Source organism: Arvicola amphibius, chromosome 9 (assembly GCF_903992535.2).
Source record: "Arvicola amphibius chromosome 9, mArvAmp1.2, whole genome shotgun sequence".
NCBI lineage: Eukaryota > Metazoa > Chordata > Mammalia > Rodentia > Cricetidae > Arvicola > Arvicola amphibius.
Genome location: NC_052055.2, coordinates 75,070,651 through 75,093,174, shown reverse-complemented (window position 1 = coordinate 75,093,174; position 22,524 = coordinate 75,070,651). Strand labels below are relative to the sequence as shown.

The 22,524-nt window shown below is 43.5% G+C and overlaps 1 protein-coding gene across 1 annotated transcript; it reads right to left on the bottom strand.

Moving 5' to 3' along the window:
- Positions 1–2,800: 2,800 nt before the first annotated feature.
- Adgrf4 (adhesion G protein-coupled receptor F4) lies at positions 2,801–20,346 on the bottom strand. The gene is made up of 8 exons (XM_038341164.1): positions 20,260–20,346; positions 19,326–19,380; positions 13,198–13,349; positions 11,226–11,498; positions 8,258–9,634; positions 4,443–4,484; positions 3,975–4,018; positions 2,801–2,813 (listed from the first exon to the last, which is right to left on the bottom strand). Exons 1-8 carry the CDS (start codon positions 20,344–20,346, stop codon positions 2,801–2,803), a joined length of 2,043 nt encoding a protein of 680 aa, XP_038197092.1.
- Between the last annotated feature and the right edge of the window lie 2,178 nt (positions 20,347–22,524).

Below are 22,524 nucleotides of genomic sequence, written 5' to 3'. Positions count from 1 at the left end.
TGCTTGCTTGCTTGTTTGTTTGTTTGTTTGAAACACAGACTCACTAGGTAGTGTTAGCTCTCCTGGAACTCACTTTGTGGACCAGGATGACCTTGAACTACAGAGATGAGCATGCCTGTGCCTCCCTAGAGTTGGGCATGTGCAACCAAATTACTGACAAGCTGCAAACTGCTCTACTGTGGGGGAGTCCCACAGGCTAGGGAATGACCAGGGCCAGTAAAAGCCAGACTTTTTAACACTTTAATATTAAATCCAAATGTGAAAGTCATCACAGAAAGACTCTATGCTTGTGGTGATTTGAATAAAAATGCCCCCCATAAGCCTCTAGGGAGTGGCACTATTAGGAGGTATGGCCTTTTTGGAGTAGATGTGGCTTTGTTGAAGGGAGGAGAAGTATCACTAGGTGGGCTTCGAGGTCTCAGATGCTTAAGCCATGCCCAGTGTGGTAGTCACTTCTTGCTGCCTGCAGATCTAGATGCAGAACTCTCAGCTCCTTCTCCAGCACCAGGTCTGCCTGCATGCTGCCGTGCTTCCTGCCGTGCTGACAGTGGACTAAACCTCTGAACTGTGAGTCCCAGTAAATGTTTTCCTTTGTAAAGAGTTGCCATGGTAATGATGTTTCTTCACAGCAATAAAACCCTCAGACAGCGCTGGATGGTTTTAAGTAGGTGTGCCAAGTCTCCACACAGCCTAGAATAGGATCACCTGGGAAGGGAGTCTTAATGCAGTACTATCTAGCTCAGATTGGCCTGTGGGTAAATCTAAAAGACTTTGCCTTGATTGTTGGTTGATGCGTGAATACTCAGCCCACTGTGGGCTGCACCATTCTATAGGCATGTGATCGTGAACAGCATAGAGGGGAGAAAGCTAGCACAGAGCAAGCAAGCATAGGTTTTTGTCACTCTGCTCTTGACTGTGGAAATGAGGTTTGAAACTCCTACCTTGACTTCCTCAAAATAATGAACTCTAACCTAAATCTGTAAACCAATAAATGACTTCTCCCCTAAATTGTGTTCTTTTTGTTTTGTTTTGTTTTTGGAACCTGTCCTGGTACTAGCGCTTGTAGTTCAGGCTGCCCTCGAACTCACAGAGATCCGCCTGCCTCTGCCTCCCAAGTTCTGGGATTAAAGGCGTGCGCCACCACCGCCTGGCTCCTAAATTGTGTTCTTATTGGTGTATTTTCTCAGGGCAACAGAGTTAAACTAGACCAAATGACATGACAGCATCGTCCTCCTTTTGCTTGCCAGCACTCCACGCCTGTGAGTCTGCAGGGATGACTTTTTCCCTTCAGCCTTCTCTCGCTCCCTTTTCCTGGGACCCTGGTGTCAAACCCCCCACACCACTACATCAAGTTTGTAGGATCTGTAACGCCAGAAACTTGACAAGATTTCTTCAGATTCACAGTATCTCTGCTTCCTCCACTAAATTGCTTCAAACCCCTGCCTGAGCCATACCTCAAAATCAAAACAAAACAAAATAAAAAAGACAGTAACACCCAGCTATGTACATGTGGAAGGACCATGGTGACTTCTCCAAGACGAGGTCCAATACGAACCTGTGTGTCCTCTACCTGCTATTACTAGTGGCCGTTTCTGGCTGCTGTTTTGTGACTTAATCACCTCCTCATGACTGCCGAATTTGTTCCCCCCCCCCAATTTCATCTGTATAGAAATAAATCCCAGGGGTCAACTGTGAATAAGCAGGTAGTTGCCACATGGACACCCATACCCTCTTAGGAATGATTCTAGGCCCCACTTCACTGCGGAGAGGCATGTCTGCCCATTGCTTTGCGACTTTAATCAATCAATGCTTTTGTCTCTGCAGCAGAGTTACCGTAAGTGCCAAAATCAATTCACAAGTAGGAACTAAGTCCTTCTTGAACAATGAACAGCAGTGAATGCAGAGACTCACAGCTCCCAAGAAGCAGAAAACAAGCAACAGTAGCAGGCTCAACTCTCAAGAGACATGGATACCACCATCTCTCAGGCTCGGGATGCACTGTGGAAGATGGGGTGGAGATCTTCAAGATGTCATTCTCTGCAGTCTAGATGTCTCTAGAGACCACCGCAATCATCAGCTCATAATGACTGTAGATGTTTACACTTGGATAGGCCCTACCCACAGTCAGTCATGGAAAGGAGGGGCTAATGATGCCCCACCCTTTGCCTCTGGACTGCTGGCTAGTAATAGATTCTGAAGGAAGGGAATCACTGTCTTGTATTGCATGATCACTGCTGAGCCCACCAGGCTCCATCAGTTAGCTCCAAACCCATGGTCATAGTCAGCCCTAGTTGAACTTGGTGAGTCAGAAGACAAAACAAATAGCCCTGAACACGAGAGAGAAATTTGTGGGGACATATGAAGATAGGCGGGAGGATAGGAAGGTAGTAGGTGGCAGCGGTCAGTATTCATTGATTACACATATGAAACTGTCACAGAACAGATTTACTAATAAAGAAAATAAAAAGTTTAGAAGGGAACTAAGATGTGTGAGCTTGGCAAATGGCTCAGCGCACCATCTATGAGCACAAGCGAGGTCACAACATCTCCTCGCCAAGGCCGTACATAAGGTTGAGGTCTGGTCATAGAAACTCAGCTGCCACTTTCCCTGTGCTCACTTTTGTGCTAGGCGGTAGAGAAGTACCCCTCCTCTGATAGTCCTGCTCTCCATTCTATTCCCTCTCGTCTCAGGCATGCTCATGATTGCTTCAGTGGCACCTGCAAGTACAGTTTCTACCTGAGTGTTCAATACTTACATTTTAGTCTCGGCGACTCAGTACTTTGGATCCATTGACTGGACTTAACGATGCCTTCTAAATAGGGTGAAAATAACAGAGCTGTCAATGAGTGATGATACTGTCAAAAATATGCAGAGTTATAGATTAACGTGCAGGCTGCCTAAAGATAACAGTGTGAAAATGAAGCCCCAGAGAAATATCCAAATTGATATAGCCACAAAAAATAGAATTACTGTATTTCACAGAATGCCACATTATGGGTGACTTCATTGTCTTAACCAACAAAACCAGTTGGTTAAGACACAGTATATTAATTGGCTAGGTGGTATATGTTTAACTTAAGAAATGTTAAATAATGGTAAAGAAAATTTCTGTCTTAAAATTAATGAACTGTGGGGGCTGGAGAGATGGCTCAGCGGTTAAGAGCATTGCCTGCTCTTCCTAAGGTCCTGAGTTCAATTCCCAGCAACCACATGGTGGCTCACAACCATCTGCAATGAGGTCTGGTGCCCTCTTCTGGCCTTCAGGCATACACACAGACAGAATATTGTATACATAATAAATAAATATTTTTTTAAAAATTAATGAACTGTGATACTAAAAGTCATGCTTGGAAGTACCCATAGATAGTGCTTCTCAATACATCTAGAAAGATTGTTTCCTAAGCTCAGAGGAAGAATATACTGGTTGAACAAATAAATTTTAGCAGATTCAGAAAATTTGGCACTCAGTCAAATTTTCAAAGACAGATTGCCAACTCCAAAGTCTTCTTTACAGTCAGTATGTATACAGTTACTCTAATCAATGGAAGTGTGGCCTACGGGAAAGAGTCCCAGACATAGACGATGAGCAGGCTTTGGTTGGCATTTCCTCCTGGCTATGATTCTACTTCTAATAAGATAGGTGACCTTGCACACAACCCATTAAATTCTCAGCTACACTCCTCACTGGTAAAATGAGTGGGTTAAACTTTCTCATTTCCTAGCTCCCACTTTTTAATAAACCACTGGTCCTCAATGGCCTCATGTCAAGCTAAAAATGTACACACATGCAAAATTCCCTCAAAAGGTTTCTTCTACTTGCTTTCCATTTCAGCTGATTCTCTCTGTATTTGTGAAATGGAAAAAAAAGAGTAATTCATTTTGCTAACAAATTCTGAGTCCTGGACTATGACACCCATCTCGCATGCATGAGGACACAGACCCATCAGCCTGTCACTAGGAGGAGGGACCTTACCTCTGCTGCTCTCGACTTCCCCTCATCCTCAGAGCATCCCTTATCTGAAAAGCAATGACAGTCAGTGATCCATAGATGTCAGGGGAAGCAACAGCATTCCAAAGTCCAAACACATGTCCTAGAACTTTAAGACCAGTGAGTCTGGCCAGAGCAATATTAGGTGGTTCAGCACTGCACCCAGAAAGCTTTTGGATAAAAGTCGAAGAGTAATAATAACAATAGCAGAACTATTTTCAGATGGTAGCTATGGTTTCCATTCTTTCTCCCAACAATATCCTCATGCAATCTCTGCTCATCTTGAATAAGCAAGCACAAAGAGTAGAGCATTCTCACCTTCCTTCCTCATAGTTGCTGCCCTGAACTGTACTCAGTTCAGCAACCCTACACTCCGGTTAAAACTATTTCACCCTCCTGATTGCCTCAGCCATGTGAAATTATCTGGCAATGAATAAAACAAATTCAAATTACCTTGTAATCCATAATCGTGCCGAACACCAGGATGAAAAAGCCCTGTTGTAAAAGTCAACAGAATCATTAAGGAAAACTTCCTCAGCAGCCTCCTAGTGTTATTTTAATCCTGCTCTTCTGGGTAACTCCTGAACAGTGCCTGGACGTTAGAAATCCATTTCCAGTGGTGCAGATGGACATGCATTGGCAGAGCCTGGCATGGTGGTACAGATCTGTATTCCTAACACTTGGGAGGCAGAGGAAGGAGGATCTCTAGTTCAAGGCCAACTATATGTATAATGAGTTCTAGACAAGCCTGAGTAGCTTAGCAAGACCCGTTTCTAAGATAAATAAAATAAAATGGGCCAGCAAGGTGACTCAGAAGGCAAATGCACTTGCCACAAAGGCTCAAGACCGGAGTTTGACCCCTAGGATCCAAGTGGTGGAATTAGAGAAAATAACCCTGGTATGTTGTGCTCCAGCTCCACATACGGGATATGCATGTGTGCACACACATACAAATGAACAGGGGTAGAAGAAACATACATATTTTAAATTAATGAAACAAACATTGATGGATCTTTCTTTTTAATCTACCTCCTTCCCTGGCAATGAGGATCAGCCTCATGAACTTGTGCACATGGGTTATGAATGTCCAATGATGTAGAGTTTTCAACCTTACTGTACTGTTTGAATGAGAAGCATCCCCCATAGGCTCATGCATTTGAACACCTAGTCTCCAGCTGCTGGTGCTGTTGTGAGATAATGTGGAACTTTTTGTGTGTCAGGCCTAATGTACAGATGTATGACAGGAAGTGAGGCTAGAAGTCTGTAGCCAAACCAGGTTCCAGCCTGAGCTCTCCTCTTCCTCATCCACAGAAGATGGATCAGCTCTTGATATCAAGACCTGAGCCCCAGCTCCCATACTACCATCCCGACACCCACTGCCATGAAACTAAGAACTGAAGTAAATGCCTTCTTTTCTTCAGTTTCTTGGGTCTGGCATCTTACAACAGTGACAACAATTCCTAAAATGTGGATTCAGTCCCATAATTTCATCTCAACTATTGAAGTGTTGAATTGTTCTCAGGATGACAGGCATACATGACATGGAATCTGATCATTCAAAAACCACAACCAGGGAAGCAGGGAACTAATCTTTAAAGAAATGAAACTTGTGTCCTGGCCTGTTTCGAATTGGGGTAAACATTTTGTGAAGAGTCAACCATGGACTCTGAGATGGTAGAATTTATTAATAAAAGTAAATGAAAAGTACAAAGACCTGAAAGCTGGGAGAACCTTTTCTCTGTCCTCAGTCAGATTTGCTGCAAAGAAAACCTGATCAGGTGACAATGAAATATTAAATGTAAGCCACAGGGAACGCTAGCTAAGAAAAGAAAATTTAGCACAACTAAAGGTGTTTTTAGCATTTTCTATGAATAAAAAAGAAATATAAGTGTTCTGAAGAGGAAATACAGATAAACTATTCCTAAGGTTTAATTAAGTCACAAAGAAAAAGATGAGGGCAGGAACTGCAGTTCCATAGTAACTGCTGGCATAGCTTGTATGGGGCCTGGGTTTGGTTCCCAGCACCCGAAAGAAGAGATGGGGACAGTGAAGGGGAGGGAAGTGAAGAGAAGAGAACAGGGGGGGGAAGGAAAGGAATAGAGAGAGGGGAGAGGGGAGGAGAAAGGAGGGGAGGGGAGAGGAGGGGGGAGGGGAGAAAAGAAGAGAGGAAAGGAGAACAGAGAGGAAAGAGAGGAGAGGAGAGGAGAGAAGAAGAGAGAAGAGGTGGGGAGAGGGGGGAGGAGAGGGGAGAGGAGAGGAGGGGAGTGAAGTTATTAGTTACTAGAGTAATTTCCAGAGAAAATTAGCCACAGATGATGGCTCACACATGAATCCCATCACTCAGGAGGCTGAGGCAGGAGAATCGCTACAAGTTTAAGGCAAGCCAGAACTAAAAAGTAAGACCTCTCAAAAATAAAACAGAACGGGGATTCAGAGAGAATACTCAGCAGTTAAGAGCCCTTGTTGCTCTTACAGAGGACTTGTGTACCCACATGGTAGCTCACAACCATTTGTAACTCCAGCCCAGGGGATCTTATGCCCTCTTCTGACCTCCTTGGGCACTGTATGCACATAACATGAAGATATACATGCAGACAAAATATCCAGGTGCATAAAATAAAAAATAAAGGGAAAATCTTTTAACTTAAGGCAATGACGATTTTTGAGTTAAAAAAAAAAAAAGGCTGAAGTCAGTGTTTCCTCTTTACTACCATATAACTAAGAAAATGTGTAAGATACACAAGCGACCTAAGCTGGCATCTCTTTAAAGTCTTGGGCCATGTACTGACAAGGTGACAGAAAGGCTGTTTTGTTGGACAGTTACAACGTTTAGAGTGGAAGTGAGAAACCTTCCCAGACACCAGATCTGAAATTTCTCCACTTTGCCAGCCTTCCCCTCTGCTGCAACCTCTCAAATGTGCCATCACAGCTCCACGTCGGCTACAAGAAAATCATGAGAAAAAGCAAGCACACTGTGTGCCAGTAAAACCCTATTTACACAAACAGGCAGAAGCCTGAGTCTTCCAAGCCCTGATTAAAAGTGTAATTAAGACTCTCAGAGCGGGGCGGTGGTGGCGCACGCCTTTAATCCCAGCACTCGGGAGGCAGAGGCAGGCGGATCTCTGTGAGTTCGAGACCAGCCTGGTCTACAAGAGCTAGTTCCAGGACAGGCTCCAAAGCTACAGAGAAACCCTGTCTCGAAAAACCAAAAAAAAAAAAAAAAAAAAAGACTCTCAGCCAAATTTTCTATTACTCATAGGTAGGGAATGCAATCTGATTAAATGATAGAGTCCCCAAAAGGCAAGCTTAGAAGCAAGAGGGACCATCTTGTCAGAGCGGGCGTGTGGGAAAATACAATGGAGATCATTCCAATCCAAGTCCGTATCTCACCAGATGAGAAAAGTTGAGATCTGGAGGAAAATGTCCTTCCCAAGATCAGATAACATAGGACTATATCTAGATATAAGTAGTAACTAACTTTTATTTCACAAGAAATGTCAAGAAAGAATTATAAGAATTCCTGACTGGTCAACTTCCAACGTGAAGGTCCTCTCTCTGCGCTACAGAAAAAGTGTATTTTGCTGAGTTCCCCGGAGAAGGACGGCATTACGCCTATTTTGATCAAGGAGAAACTTTTTACATCCGTGACCAAAGGACAGTCATCAATGTGAGAAGACTAGCTGTGGACATGATAGGGAAGACTCGGGGTACGTGAGAGAGCAAGAAGGACAGGCCCCTCTCACCAGCCTGGAAAACTGACCCCAACATTATCAATGGTCAAGTATATCAAATCGCACACGGGAGCCTGAAACAGGCAGACAGCTCCATGTTTGAGATCACCCTGGCTACAAAGTGAGATCTTGTCTCAAAAACAATCTTTTTTTAAAAGACGAGGGAAAGGTACGGGGGAAAGTGAGGTGACTCAGTGAGTGAAGACTCTTGCCACCAAGCCTGATGACTTGAGTTTAATCTCCAGGTTCTGCACTGTGGGGAAAAAGAAGTGACTCCTGTAAGCTGTCCTCTGACCTCCACATATGTTCTGTGGCATGCATATGGCCCCACACATACATGGACAGAGTGTGTACACAATAAATAGTTATTTTAAGTGGGGAAACAAGACAATCTAGGTGGGATATGCTACGCTTAGACACCCCTGAAATATAGAAAGAACACTTGGTATCCTTTAATGGTAAATAAATCACAGCCCCCCCCCCCCCGCCTTGATGTTTAGCCAGAAATACAAATCAAATCCCCCATATTGAACTTACCTGGAAAGCATTGAGCAAGGCAAAGATTATATGAAATACCAAGTGTGTGCCTTCTAGCAAGGTTGCTAGACCAAAACCCCAGGTCAGTCCCAGCAGCGGGGTGAGGATGGCAACATTTTTGCTGATCCTGAAAACTATGGCCATATCCTGAGATTTTGAACTGCCCATCAAAGGCCTCTGGGTATTGATAGCAACTGCCAGAACCACAAGGAGATTCACAGCAACAATGGCCAAGGCTGGGATGGCAAATGCAAAAAGGGCTTTGGTTTCGTTCCAATTAAGCCAACAGGCATCGTCTCTGGTGTAACCTTTCTCCGTCCCTGTGACAGTAACTGTAATGACAGCAATCACCAGAGGACACCCATAGCCAACAAGAAAGCCTATGGCCATCATACGAGACTTCATTATCCGGCGGAAAACAACCAGGATTCCATAGACTATGAGCAGCGCTTTGAAGAGCATCCAGAAGAACAGGGAGAGGAAGAAGAAGTGACTGAAAAATGTCACAGCCACACACCAATTGTGGTCCTCCTGAACATTTGCATTGGAGCCAATGATGAACCACACATTGGCAGTCAGGAGGGACACTGCAATGTTCACGATGCACACGTGACGCATGTAGGATATCTCGGTCACAACCACCCGGGACCAAACCACAGCTTCGATGACCAGGCAAAGTGCCAAGCTGAAGATGGAGACGCTGAGCCCAATGAAAGTGATATAGTTCAGAACCTTGTCCCTTACAGGCTTGGATGACATAAGAATGGAGAAAGACATCACAGTTCTGTTGCATCTACAATGGCAATTCACGGCGCCTCTGGTATCTGACACCATTTTACACGGGCTCTCATCCCATTGCCTTTTCTCAGAATGCCAGCCGACACACCGGCTGCTGGCGCTCTGGGATTTATTGATCTTATCAAAGGTGAGTATGATTTCTTTCAGACCTTCTGGCAAAACCAATGACAAGATCAAACCATTTACGGGCTTTGGGAGATTCACATTTGGCCCATGGGCTTCTTTCAGAATGGCCCCCAACGTTGGAAAAGCTATGCCAATGGCTTGGGAGACATTGGATGGCAGCTCACGTAGTGCTTGCCTGGGAATTTCTATCAGTACTAAGGCATCTTCTGTGTCATCGGACACCGGCATGGAGAGGTTGAAACTGTTCTCTGAGCTGTTGCGATAGATGTGGGCACCTTTTGTCTGAATGAAGAGTTCATTTACAATGCTCTCAGATTCACCGTGGATTTGGAGTTTCTTGGCGAAGGCGTTCACTGACTCCAACAAATCTGAGCTGGCATTTTTATTGGGAATGAAAGCCCAATTTGAAAGGGCAGTCTTGTTAAGGATGTGGTTGGCCATTTTTCCATAGTTCTGCAAAGGAAACAAGCCTGTTAGTGTCAAAAAGTTAATTTCTAAAACCCAAAACTTTGGCAGATCTAATTATTTCATCTCATCTGATACTGACCTCTTCAAATTCACTGTTTACTGTGATTGTGCATGACTAATGCTAATGGAAGAAAATATAAGGGATATAAACAGCATTGTTTTAGTATTAAAAAATAGAGAGACTCTCATCAGTTGGCCTGGCTAGTTTTATGTCAACTTGACACAAGCTAGAATCATCATCTAAAAGTAGGGAACCTCAGTTGGAAAATATGCTTCAAAAGATCTAACTGTAGGACATTTCCTTAGTTAGTGATTGATGCGGGAGAGCCCAGCCCATTGTGGGTGAGGCCATTCCTAAGCTGGTAGTCCTGTGTTCCATAAGAAAGCAGGTTGAGCAAGCCACGTGAAGCAAACCATTAGACAGTACCCCTCCCTGGCCTCTGCATCAGCTCCTGCCTCCAGATTCCTGCCCTGCTTGAGTTCCTGCCGTGACTTCCTTCAAATGATGGGCTATGACATGGAAGCAGTACAAGCTAAATAAACTTTTTCCTCCCTAATTGCTTTGTGGTCACAGTGTTTCATCACAGGAATAGAAAGCCTAAGTAAGACCACAGTTAAGAGCATTAGCTGCTCTTACAGATGACCCAGGATCAGTTCCCAGCACCCAGATGGCAGCTCACAACCATCTGTGACCTCAGTTCCAGCTCTGGCCTCTGAAGGCATTAAACACACATTGTATACATACATACATGCAGGCAAAACACTCATGCACATAAAAATAAATCTTTTGAAAAATGTATATGATATATACATATATATCATGTATTATACGTGTTTATCTAAACATTATTATTGCATCTGAGGAAGATCCTTACAGTACAGAATACAGAACTCAAGTTCCATGAAATGTAAAAAATTGTTTTTGGAAGTATATGTGTATTCCATGATAAGTTTGAGAAATATTACATACATATCATGTCCCTATATCCCTCCTTTTAATAGTAAATACCAGTGCTCGTGAGCACAATAGAGTCTCTGAGAAGATGACCAGGTCTTTCTGGAATTGACCTCAGCTAGGAGACTGTTTTCCCAACATGCGTGAAAGTCTGGGTCCTCTTCCCAATATCCAAAGACTGGATGGAGTGATGTTCATCTGAAATCCCAGGCTGAGGGATGTGGAGGCAGGAGAATCAGAAGTGCAAGGTCAGGCTTAGTTGTATAGGAAGTTTGAAGCTAGCCTGGGCTACATGACACCATATCTCAAAACCCGAAACCAAAAGACCCATCCTTAGGGAACACATATGACTTTGTTTTACACACCGATACTAACTACTCTTGTAATGCACAACTCCCTTCTAAAAATGCAGAGTCAAACAAGGTGATCTACTAGGGTAGACTTTGTGTAGGCCATCACTATGCATTCACAGTCTAACTTCTTTATAAAGAAGACTATGTTAACACAGAAAGCTGAACAGAAATGTCTGCTGCTGGAAAGAATACTTGAAACTGTTAAAATGGCAAGATTTTTTTTAAAAAAAGTGCATCTCGTGTTTAATGAAACTAATTTCTTGAGTACCTTCATTTTCTCATGAGTCACATTCCCATGTGTTCCGTCCAAAGTCTGCAAGCCTGCGGAGATATTTTTTAATAACTCTACTACGAATGCAATATTTCCAGACGTAACTTTGGAGGACTTCACAGGGTCGACCAGGCAGACGTAGTCCTCGGGGCAGTACTTGTGGATTCCTTGAAAGACATCCCCGATATGGTGCCGTGCCTTGCTGTCTACTAAGTTCATGGGGAAGAGAGAGGACGACGCCACGGAAAGGCTCACTGCAGGATTTGCGCCCTGTGGAAAAAAATGAGAAGCCAACATGCATTAGCGGAAAGGAACTAAGCCACCAACAACCTCTGTGGGGAAAACAGATGACAAGGTGGCCCTAGAAGGAGCTCACTTGCTGAGAATAATTTAAGGCAGTCACCAAAATTCCCAGAGAGCAGACTAGTGAACCTTTCTAGAATTTGCTTTAAGAATAATGGTTTGAGCTGAAGTGTGTTGTCATAAGTATGTATGTGTGTTCATGTGTGTGCATGTCACAGCATGGAGGATGCCCTCACCTGTATTTGCACATATTAAGAGTTAACATTGGTGTCCTCCTCAATCAGCCTCTGCACTTTATTTTTTAGGATTTATTTTATTTTTAATTATTTAGGATTTATTTTACTTTTAATTATATACACCTATATGTATCTGTGCAGCTATGTGCACGTGAGTGCAGGTGCCTGGGGAGGCCGAAAGAGGGTATGAGCTTTCTCTGGATCTAGACTTAAAGACAGCTGTAGTCCATTCAACCTGGGTACTGGGAACTAAAACCTGGGCTTCCGGATTGGCAGTAAGATTTCTCAACCTCTGAGCCATCTCTCCAGGTCTCTATTTCGTGGAGCTCACTGTTTTGGCTAGACCGGCTCAACGGCAAGCACCAGGGTCCTGCCCAGCATGGGGGCTGCGGGCATATGGGGAAGTTCCATAGGTGCTGGGTTCTGAACTCATGTCCTTGTGTTTACTGGCACAAGAACTTTATCCACTGAACCATCTTTCCCAGTCCTTCAAGATTTATAACGAGACATATTCTGCAGAAATGGGGGTGGGGGGGCGGGAGGAAGATCCAGGTGGATGTTAAAGGAGAATTGTTTGGGGCAGGTTAGCTGTTCAAATGCCACATACTAAAGAATCACAATTTTTAAAAAATGTGCATTTTTCCAAGTGTATGTTAGTTGACCGTTTCCTGTTGATTTTTCCCTATACTCCCTCAGAAAGTGACTCTGAATAAGCTAGCACTTTTGCTCTCTTATACCTGTCACCGGAGTTACAGGGACGTCACCAGAATCTCCTGGGCTGAAAAGGCAACACCATCCACAATTCCTCTATAAGGAAATACAAAAGTGTGGAGATGTGTGTCCTTCTGTGGGGTTGGGGGGAAACAGAGAAGTGGGTGCTCAGTAGAAGTATATGAGATCGATTTGTATTGTAATTGAGACATGTAGGAGCCATTGAATTCTTATTCCTGCTAGATTCTCTCTGCTTTAAAGGATTGAAAACATTAGAAAAGAAGTCATGCTTAATTTAATTCAAGACATATTTAGTTGATTAATTAACACAAGGGGCATACAATTTCACCCATAAAGCTATTTTACTGTGCTACTGCAGAGCCCATCATTTGCATGGAGTTTAAGTAACTTTTCCTGGATTTATTTAACCTTTCGTTTCCAAGATTAGAGTTGGCACAATCTCTATTGCTCAGCTGGACTTCCCAGCCAATCTTGGACCTGATCTTTCCTGAGAGGAAGACTGAGAGAGTGAGGAGAGACATAAGCATGTCAGTGCGTGGATAAGGAAGGACGGCCATGATGCAAGCCTCGGGCAGCTTTCCCCAAGTCCAAGCCTGAGACTTACTGCCATTTAGAACAGACAAGAATGGAAGTGCCACCTTCCACCCCCCCACCTCAGGAGAGTTAGCTTCTGTCACCAGGAGTGTACCGAGCATCACCTGAAACAGGGCGTCCACAGAGAGGCTTGTGCATGTTTCCGTTGTTTTCTGCCATTTGCCTTGACTACATGTGAATACTATTTCTCCCCGGAAATATGGATCACAGCTCTGGCTACAGTTGGAAGTCAAGCTGCAATTTCCACTGCATTTATCTAAAAACAGGAAGAGAGAGAGAGAGAGAGAGAGAGAGAGAGAGAGAGAGAGAGAGAGAGAGAGAGAGAGAGAGAGAGAGAGAGAGAGAGGAGGGAGGAGGAGGAAAGGATAGAAAGAGAGAGGGAGGGAGAGGAGGGAGGAGAGAGAGGGAAGGAGAGGGGAGAGAGGGAGGAAGGGAGGGAGGGAAGAGAAAGGGAGGGAGGGAGGGAGGGAGGGAGGGAGGAAGGAAAGAAGGAAGGAAGGGAAAGAAAAAACAAAAACCAGCAAGTTAGAGGCCAAATTACCATTTCCACACTGAAAAATGCATCTAGTTCAAATGCATCTAGTTCATTCTGGGATTCTGTGAACATCTTGCCAACGAGATGACATTGAACTTCATTCTCAGCAATAAGAAAAAGCTGCATGGTTGCTGGTGAAGCTATTGTCCAGGAAGAGTGAGCAGAAGACAGAAAAGGATACCTCGGGGTATTCAGAAATCCCTGGTGAGAACCCTTGAGGTAGGAGTAAAAGAAGAGAAAACAGGAGGGAACACAAGAGCCTTCAAGACTCTTGTACAGTGTATTTGAGTTTGGTCTCTAGCTGTTGCACTGTTTGGGCAAGGTTATGGAACTTTGATGGAAGAGTGTCTATGTGTTAATTTCATTGATTAATAAAAAAAAAAACTGCCTCAGCCCTTTAATAGGACAGAAAATTAGGTAGGCAGAGTAGACAGAACAGAATTCTGGGAAAGAGAAGGCAGACGCTTCAGGCAGTCGCCATAGTCAGTCGCCATGCCTCTCCTCTCCCAGACAGACGCAGGTTAAGATCTCTCCTGGTAAGCGACCACTTCGGGGTGCTACACAGATTACTAAATATGGGTTAATTAGCCAATAAGAGGCTGAAACTAATGGGCCAGGCAGTGTTTAAAAGAATAAAGTTTCCGTGTAATTATTTCGGGTGTAAAGCTAGCGGGGTGGCAGGACACAGCCCCACCGTTCCTTCAACAGAATTTTTAGGATGCCAAGTGTTGCTGAAGGAATTATGTCCCTGAGGACAGGCACTGAGAGTGTACAGCCTCACCCACTTCTAGTTTGCCCTCTCTGGTTGAAAATGCAACCTCCCAGCTCCCTGCTCTGGCTGCCTGCTGCCGTGCCTCCACCAGTTATGGACTCTCCTTCTGGAACTCTCTCTTTCTGAAGTTGCCTTCGGTCATGGTGTCTTATCACAGCAACCAAAGATAACGGATACAAACACCGAGCAGAAACCATGATTGCGTCTGTTTCTGACAGATACTTGGCAGGTGCAGAGAGCAAGAGTCACTGAGCCTTTCTGTGCAGAGCTATACACACAGAGTTGATGGGTACAGCACAGGAAATGCACACAACATTTACATCACTGGAGGTGCAGTCACTTGTCATTACTCACTGGGGTTATTTTCTATATAGCCACCATGAATGCTGAGTTAGCAAGCACTAATCTACTGTTCCCAGAGGAATATAAGGTGAAATTCCTGGGAATTTCTGTTCATAATATTCTCAGCAACTGATGAGATATTCTCAACAACTGCGGTCTTCCTTTGTGTATATTTTGTGTATACTAGTCTTTGATATGCATTGCTAATATGTATTGTTGATTCATTAAGTTGAGCTCACAGTACCCAGCACTCAGTGCACACTGTTCTTACTCAAGCCTGAACAGTGCCAGCCTAACACATACATTTTCTCCATCACAGCCTCCTTTGAGCTGAAAATACTACACAGCAGTCCAGCATTCTTGTTAGAGGATCGCTTGAAAAAGAAAAATCACCACCAGCAAGTCCCAAAACACAAAATGATGTTTTGTGGTTAGTTTTTTGATGGTGGTGGTGGTTTATTTTGTTGGTTCATTTTGGCTTTGGTTTTTTTTTGTTTATTCGTTTTTGACAATTCATGTCCAGAACAGATTGGACTGTGTCCATGTCTGTGAGAAATTATCTTCATTTTTTAAAAAATTTATTTATTTTTATTTTATACTCATTGGTGTTTTGCCTGCATCTATGTCTGTGTAAGGATGTTGGATCCTGGCATTATAGTTGTGAGCTGCTCTGTAGATGCTGGGAATTGAACCCAGGTCCTCTGGAAGAGCAGTCAATGCTCTCAACCACTGAGCCATCTCTCCAGCACCCGAGAAATGATCTTGATTGATGGCTGATGTGGGAAAGGCTGGCCTGCTGTGGACAGCACCAGGTAGCCTGTGCTGTCTAAGAAAGCTAGGTGCGTGTGAGCTGGTGAGCAAGGCTGAAAGTGGTGGTCCTCCGTGGATGGTTCCTGCCTTAGCTCCTGCTCGAGTTCATGCCATGACTCCTTTCAGTGGACTGTCACATGGAAGTGTAAACTGCAGTAACCCCTTCCCCCTTCTAAATTGCTTTAGGTCATAATGTTGATCATAGCAACAGAAAGTCAGCTAGAGCATGGACATATGTGTAGTGTAGGAACTACAGCATAAGGGAGAGCAATGCATTGTCCCAACCCTAGGTGGGAATGTGTGAACCAGGCAATACAATGGCTGTTTTGTGCAAAAAGCCACCCTGAGTTCTGATTTAGGCATTGCCCAGTGAATAGGCAAGCTCTCAAATCTAAAGCCTGCGAAGAGAAGGTGGATTTTCAATGTCTAGATAAACCAAAAACTACGTTTCCAGCTACAGTGGTACTCACTGTCTGGAATTCAGATTTAACCAGGCATCCCTTATTTCAAATTAAAAGTGTTTATTCTTGGGAGCTGGAGAGATGGCTCAGAGGTTGAGAGCATTGACTGTTCTTCCATGGGTCCTGAGTTCAATTCCCAGCAACCACATGGTGCCTCACAACCATCTATAATAAGGCCTGCTGTCCCCTTCCGTCATGCAGGCAGAGCACTGTATACATAATAATAAATATTTGAAAAAAATTTTTAAAAAGTGTTTATTCTCACAGATATGTTAGAAATGGTGTATTGTCAAATGAATGGCATCATAGCTCTGTAAAATGGCGTAACTGTTCTTAGTTACCTGCAGTAAGATAGTTTAAGAGGGATTACATTCTTATTTAATTTCATCTTGGGTAGAGCATAATTTCTTACATTGTAGCAGACAGTATAGCCTAAGATAGGAGTTGTGTGACTAGGAACAGGGTAGTTTTGACTTTAGTGCAATAAACAGTTGAAGATGTTTTTTCATATAGCAGGACTAACCACATACTTTTATATTAGTGTTGGTTGGCCAAATGGAAACTATAAGCCATAAGCACTTAAGACTGTGTGATGGCTGTTCTAGCTTTTCGGCTTGATTATGCCTGGAATTAACTAAAACCCAAGTAGTTGGGCATGCCTGTGAGGGATTTTTTTTAATTAAATCATTTGAAGTGGGAAGACGCACTTCTAATCTGGATCTTTGAGGTGGGAAGATCTGCCTTTAATCTGGGCTGGTGGCCTCTAAAAAGGACATGGAAGAAGGAAGCTTTTGCTCTCTGCCTGAATGTACTCACTCTCTCTGGCAAGTGCCTTCCTTCGCTGGAATTGGAGCCTGCTTCTTCAGGTTTCGGGCATACACTGAAGACCAGCTGAGACATCCAGCCTCATGGACTGAACAGCTACAGGGTTCTTAAACTTTCTAGTTGGTAGACAGCCACTGTGTTGGACTAGACGGACCATACCCTATAAGCCCTTCTGTTCCTCTAGAGAGCTCTGGCTGAGATAAACTGTACACCAAAGAATCGTAAAACGAAATTCAGACAAACTGCAATAAATTGGGGACGGAAAGATGCCACGGCAGTTAACAGTGCTTACTGCACATACAGAGAGCCTCTGTTTGGTTACCAGCACCCACATCAGGAAACTCGTGACTGCCTATAACCGCCGTTCCAGGAGATGCAGGGCCTGTGGCCTCCCCAAGCACTTGCGCTCCTGTGCACATACACACATTTAAAAATAAAATAAATCTTTTTTATTCAATAAATTATTTTTATTTTTTGCCTTTTTTAATGTAAGTATCTCTGGCTGTTCTGGAACTCTCCTGTAGGGGCTTTGAACCCACAGAGATCCTTCTGTCTCTGCCTCCCAAGTGCTAGGACTGAAGGTATGCGCCACCATAGCCTGCTAATGCCATAAATTCTTTATAGAAAATTCTTAATAAGCAAAAGTATATTAGAAAAATTAATTAGTATTATTCTCAAATTATATAAAATAAACAAAAAAGATAAAGGCAAAAACATTAATGTAAAAATAAATATGCCTATGAGTGTTTGGGGGAAAATAGTAAAATTAAAGTATCTGAAGAAACTATTTTTTTTTTTTTGGTTTTTCGAGACAGGGTTTCCCTGTAGTTTCTAGAGCCTGTCCTGGAACTAGCTCTTGTAGACCAGGCTGGCCTCGAACTCAGAGATCCGCCAGCCTCTGCCTCCCGAGTGCTGGGATTAAAGGCGTGCGCCACCACCGCCTGGCCTAAGAAACTATTTCTTATCTCATCTTTTTTATTTCTGAAATATGTAAATCTTGGCCAAGAATATTTTTAAATATTTTTATTTTATGTGTATATGTGTGAGTGTTTTGCTTGAGTGTGTGTATGTATACTGTGTGCATTCACAGTGCCCATGGAAACCAGAAGACACCATAAACTCCCTAGGGCTAGACTTACAGGCCATTATGGACTCCCATATGGGTTCTGGGAATCAAACCCAAGTCCTTCAGAAAAGCATCCACTGCTCTTAACCACTGCGCCATCTCTCCTGTGCCCCCAGAGTGAACATTTACAGCCTTTCCACTCTTGGCTCCTGTGTCATGTCCTCAACAAGGTGTTTTTATTGTGAAATAAGCTAAAGATGATAAGAATAAGTGAGTAGATATCACTATGCTCCGATAAAACTTATATTTACAAAAAATACATGGCATATCCAATTGGTTCATGGGTCAGCACGGGTTATAAGCCTTGGAGTCGAAGAATGAGGCCATTTAAGCAGTCCAAGAAGAACTTCCAAAGGATAGTGTTAATAGAACAGGAAGAGGTAGATGATACCCTCAAGTGGTGGAGCAGACTTGTAATTTTAGTACTTGGGATGAATAATCAAAAGAATAATCCTGAGTTCAAGGTCAGCCAGGGATACATGGCAAGAGCTTGTCTCAAAACACAAAGCAAAAAAGGAAAAAAAAGAAAAAGAAAAAGCGTTGAGAGATATTGCAGTGTTGAAATCAGCAAAAATGAGGTAACAATTTGCAGTGAATGAAGGGGTAGCACCATGGTTATAAACTGGATCGCTCTAGGTCCAGTTCCACTCCTGGGCAAAGGAAGTAAGGTTTGTATTTTTCCCTTGGCATCTATCCAGGATACTTACTTTGGCTAATTCATTAACTAGAATAGTACTGAATTTCTTCATCCACTGGTTGGCGATGCCGTGGTGTTGCTGCAGGTATGTCATGGAGCAGCGTCTTGCACAACAATTGCTAGCTTCCTTTCTGTCCTCTTTCCCTATCCAACATCACATTGCATAAATATGTATATCACTGGCCTTAAACCTGACAGGGACCTGAAATGTCTGGGAGAAGCCACATGATGCTAAGATGTTAGTAACGATAATGTTCTCATTCCTCCACTCCCGGAGTGCGGCCAGTCTTACCACCAACAAATCGCCTTGCTTTGCTTTACCAGAACTCAGAGCACAAGAGTGCTGCCCACATTTAAGAACCCTGAAGACACCTTTGGAGGAAAGAAGAACAGTGTCCTCTTGGCCTATTTGATGTTTAACAAACTTATTTTCCTGTTAAGTGAAAATGAACATCAGTCTTCTCTTCTAAAGCATGTGTGACTATGTGTCAACTCACCTGATTAGTTACATAAGAAACTAACCGTAAGACAATATATCAATGCTGAGAAACACAGAGAATCATGGGAAAGCCTGAGGTCTGAAGATGCTTGCACCACCCGCCTCCTTTTCTCTTTTTGCCCCATCTCCAAATGAATGAAGACTATATTTTACAGCTTTACATACCTTGCGTCCGACTGAACTTATGCTTCCATAGAGGTGTTTGAAAGTCATCTTTATCCTGAAAAAAAAAATAGATTTCCAAAACAATTACTGTGTGATATTCTCTCTCGGTTTCAATTTAACTTAGAGGATCCGTGTTAATGTACAGAGGAAAAGTGCTCAAGACTAGGGTGGCAAATATGGCAGACTCGAGAGATGGTTCTGAGGGAACTTGCTGGAGAAGACACAAGTCAGGGCATACTACTCTCTGAGAGCTCATCTTGAAGGTCACCTGAGCTCTGAAGGTCAAGTTAATGGACGGGGTGGATCTCTTGTAGCTTTAAGGATCCAGAGAGAACACAGAAATGGCAACTATACCATCAATCTAGTCTCTGCCTGTCTCTGCCTGTACTGGCTGCCCAGATGGAATACAGCTAAGGAGAAAGCCCAGGTATTCTAAATCCATCCTGAGTAGGATGAAAAGAACAGAAAGTTCACTGGGTTGCAATAATTGAATCACAAATTTTGTATTCACGTAAAGGATTTTAAGTATCACCTTAAAGTATAAAGTTTGATATGATAAAGATATATGACAAAGAAATTAAGACTCTGTGAAGCAAAACAACTCCCAGAGCCAGCAAAAACTCAGTAAGATCTGAATCTAAATTGCTGTGCTGCAGTTTATGTCTTTCCTGCCTCAGCAGCTACCTGTATACAATCTCCATGGCTTGCAAAGTGACTGCCGCCCCCCAGCTGTTGCCTCCTGGGCTGTTGTTCCCTGCCACCTCCTAACCTTTGTTGCGGTTGTTCCCTCCCTTTGAAAATTACCATCGATAAGAGTAAAGCTATGATCATGCAAAACTGTATTTTAATTGGTGTGTTACGTATCAGCTACCTAAGACATCTAAGGGAACTGGGGGATTTCTTGTAGGATCACACAGGAAGAGAACAAACTTACTTTTCTGTGAATCTTGGGTTTATAGAGAGAACATTCCGTGGTCAGAAAAAACAGTAAAGAACAGACGATGGTGACCTGTGCCTTCATTTTCACACAGGGGGATTTTATCCTGAAACAAAAAGCAAGGAGGTGGGGTCAGCTGGAGGTGATGACGTCACCTGGCCTGCTCAGTGCAAGGCAGGGTGAACGCTTAGTGAATATACCAGACAGAGAGCCACCTTGGTGTGGCTAGAGCCACGGGAGAAAAAGGCACTCAACTGAGAAAACAACCTCCTCCCGTTGGCCTACGGACTTCTCTGTGGGCATTTTCTTGATTAGTGATTGATGTAAGAGGTCCCGGTCCTCTGTGAGTAGTTCCACCCCTCAGCAGATCCTGGGTTGTATAAAAAAGACTGAGTAAATCACCAGGAGCAATTCCAGAAATCAGAGTCCCTGCATGGCCCCTGCTTCAGTTCCTATTCCTGACTTTTATTCCTGCCCGGGCTGCCCTTTTTGATGGACCATGGTTGGGATATGAAAGGCAGAATAAGCCCTTTACTCCGCAGGTTCTTTTTAGTCAGGATATTCATCACAACAATCAAAAGCCCACCAGGTCACACACCAAACAACATTCCTTAGGAGAGGACTCTAATACCTATTTTCAATCTAGTTAAAGTGCAAAAAAAAGAGAGAGAATTTCTCTCATCATTGATCTTTCTACTGAAGAAGATGATGGAAGCATCCAGAAAGATGTATATTCAGCAAAACTCCAGTCCCGTAAATTTCTTGAAAGCAATATTTATCAGATTTTCTAGAGAGCCTGGGAATATGCTTCAGTCACACCTGTGGTCCTTACCACTAAGAAGGCAAAGACTAAAAGAGCTCTGGGGTTCACTGGCCAGCCAGACCAGCCAGTTCTGGGTTAGTGAGAGACCCTGTCTCAAAAATACAGTGCAAAGTGACAGAACAAGAAATATCACCCACTGGCCTACATGTGTGCATACATTCATGCGCATGCACACACACACACATGTGCATGTGCACACACACACACACACACACACTCACATGCATGTGTACACACAGGTACGTGCACACATGCACACACACACATGCACACGGTGGGGGGGGGGACAACTACCCAACTGCTCTGCACCAAGACTCTAGTCACTCGCAGAGAACCAACTGGAGGTAAATTAATGTGCATACTTGTCTGCTACTAGATCAAGTGCCGAGACTCCCTCTAGTAGATGGACCAACAACTGTGCACAGAGACAGGAGGCCCTGGAGAGTAATTACCTCTTCCATGGCCATGTCTGCATTCCCTGCCCTTTTCCTTAACAATCTTTCAAAGTCATATCCCTAAAAAGGTATCACCACAGCACTTCATGTGGGATAGGTGCAATTCAGACCCCTCACTTTAAAAAACTTTTCCTTATAATTTTTCTCTTGGAGGTGCAGACACAGAGGAGCAAAAATAGCTTGGATTTTGGAGGCAGCACTAGGTCCCAGGTTCCTGTCTACTATTGATTAACTGACCTTACCTAGCCTGTTTTCCCAGCCATCTCTTTAGAGGTAGATACATCCTGACAGCCAGCATGTATCAGGTGGCTCTTATTCGCCAGAAATTGCATCAGATGTGAGAGAGCAAAAATAAAGAGACTAGCTGTATTGGTTACTTTTCTGTTGCTATAATGAAATACAATGCCCAAGGCAGAGAAGAAGGAGTTTATTTTGGTTTATGGTTTCATAAGGATACAAAACCATTATGGCAGAGGGGTGTGGTGACAAGCAGCAGGCATTGGGACAGGAACAGGAAGCTAAGAGCTCACATCTCAATTGCAAGCATGAAGCTGGAGCAGGAAAGTCCAGAGGGGAGTGGGAGGGGAGAGGGGATAAAGAAGAAAATATGGGAAGACTGCAAAAATTAAGGGTTATTTTAAGGGGAAGTATGGAAACTTAACACAGTAGAAGTTTCCTAAAATATATACATATACATCTCTAAATGAAATCACCAAATAATGGGAGAGACAGAACCCTAACTGGACATCCCTTGTCAGCAAATGAAGCTTCCGGTACTGGGATTGGATTATATCTAACTGAGTTGTTGGTCGAAAGGGTTCCATGGGGATTCTCAAATAATCCAGGCTGTTTCCAAGACTATAGGTTTCTCTCCACAAACTCACAGCAAGGCCCAGGGCCGAAGATAATGACTACACAACTCGTTGAACATGGAGAAGTAAAACTGGTGCCCACATAAAGCCTTCGCCTCTATCTGCCAGTGTC

Coding starts and splice junctions, on each gene's coding strand:
- Adgrf4 (XM_038341164.1), bottom strand. CDS start 20,346: ATGAAGGCACAGGTCACCATCGTCTGTTCTTTACTGTTTTTTCTGACC. Junction 13,350..19,325: donor TAAGTTCAGTCGGACGCAAG/GTATGTAAAGCT, acceptor TCCTGTTTTTAG/ATAAATGCAGTGGAAATTGC. Junction 4,485..8,257: donor CCTTGCTCAATGCTTTCCAG/GTAAGTTCAATA, acceptor CTTTTACAACAG/GGCTTTTTCATCCTGGTGTT.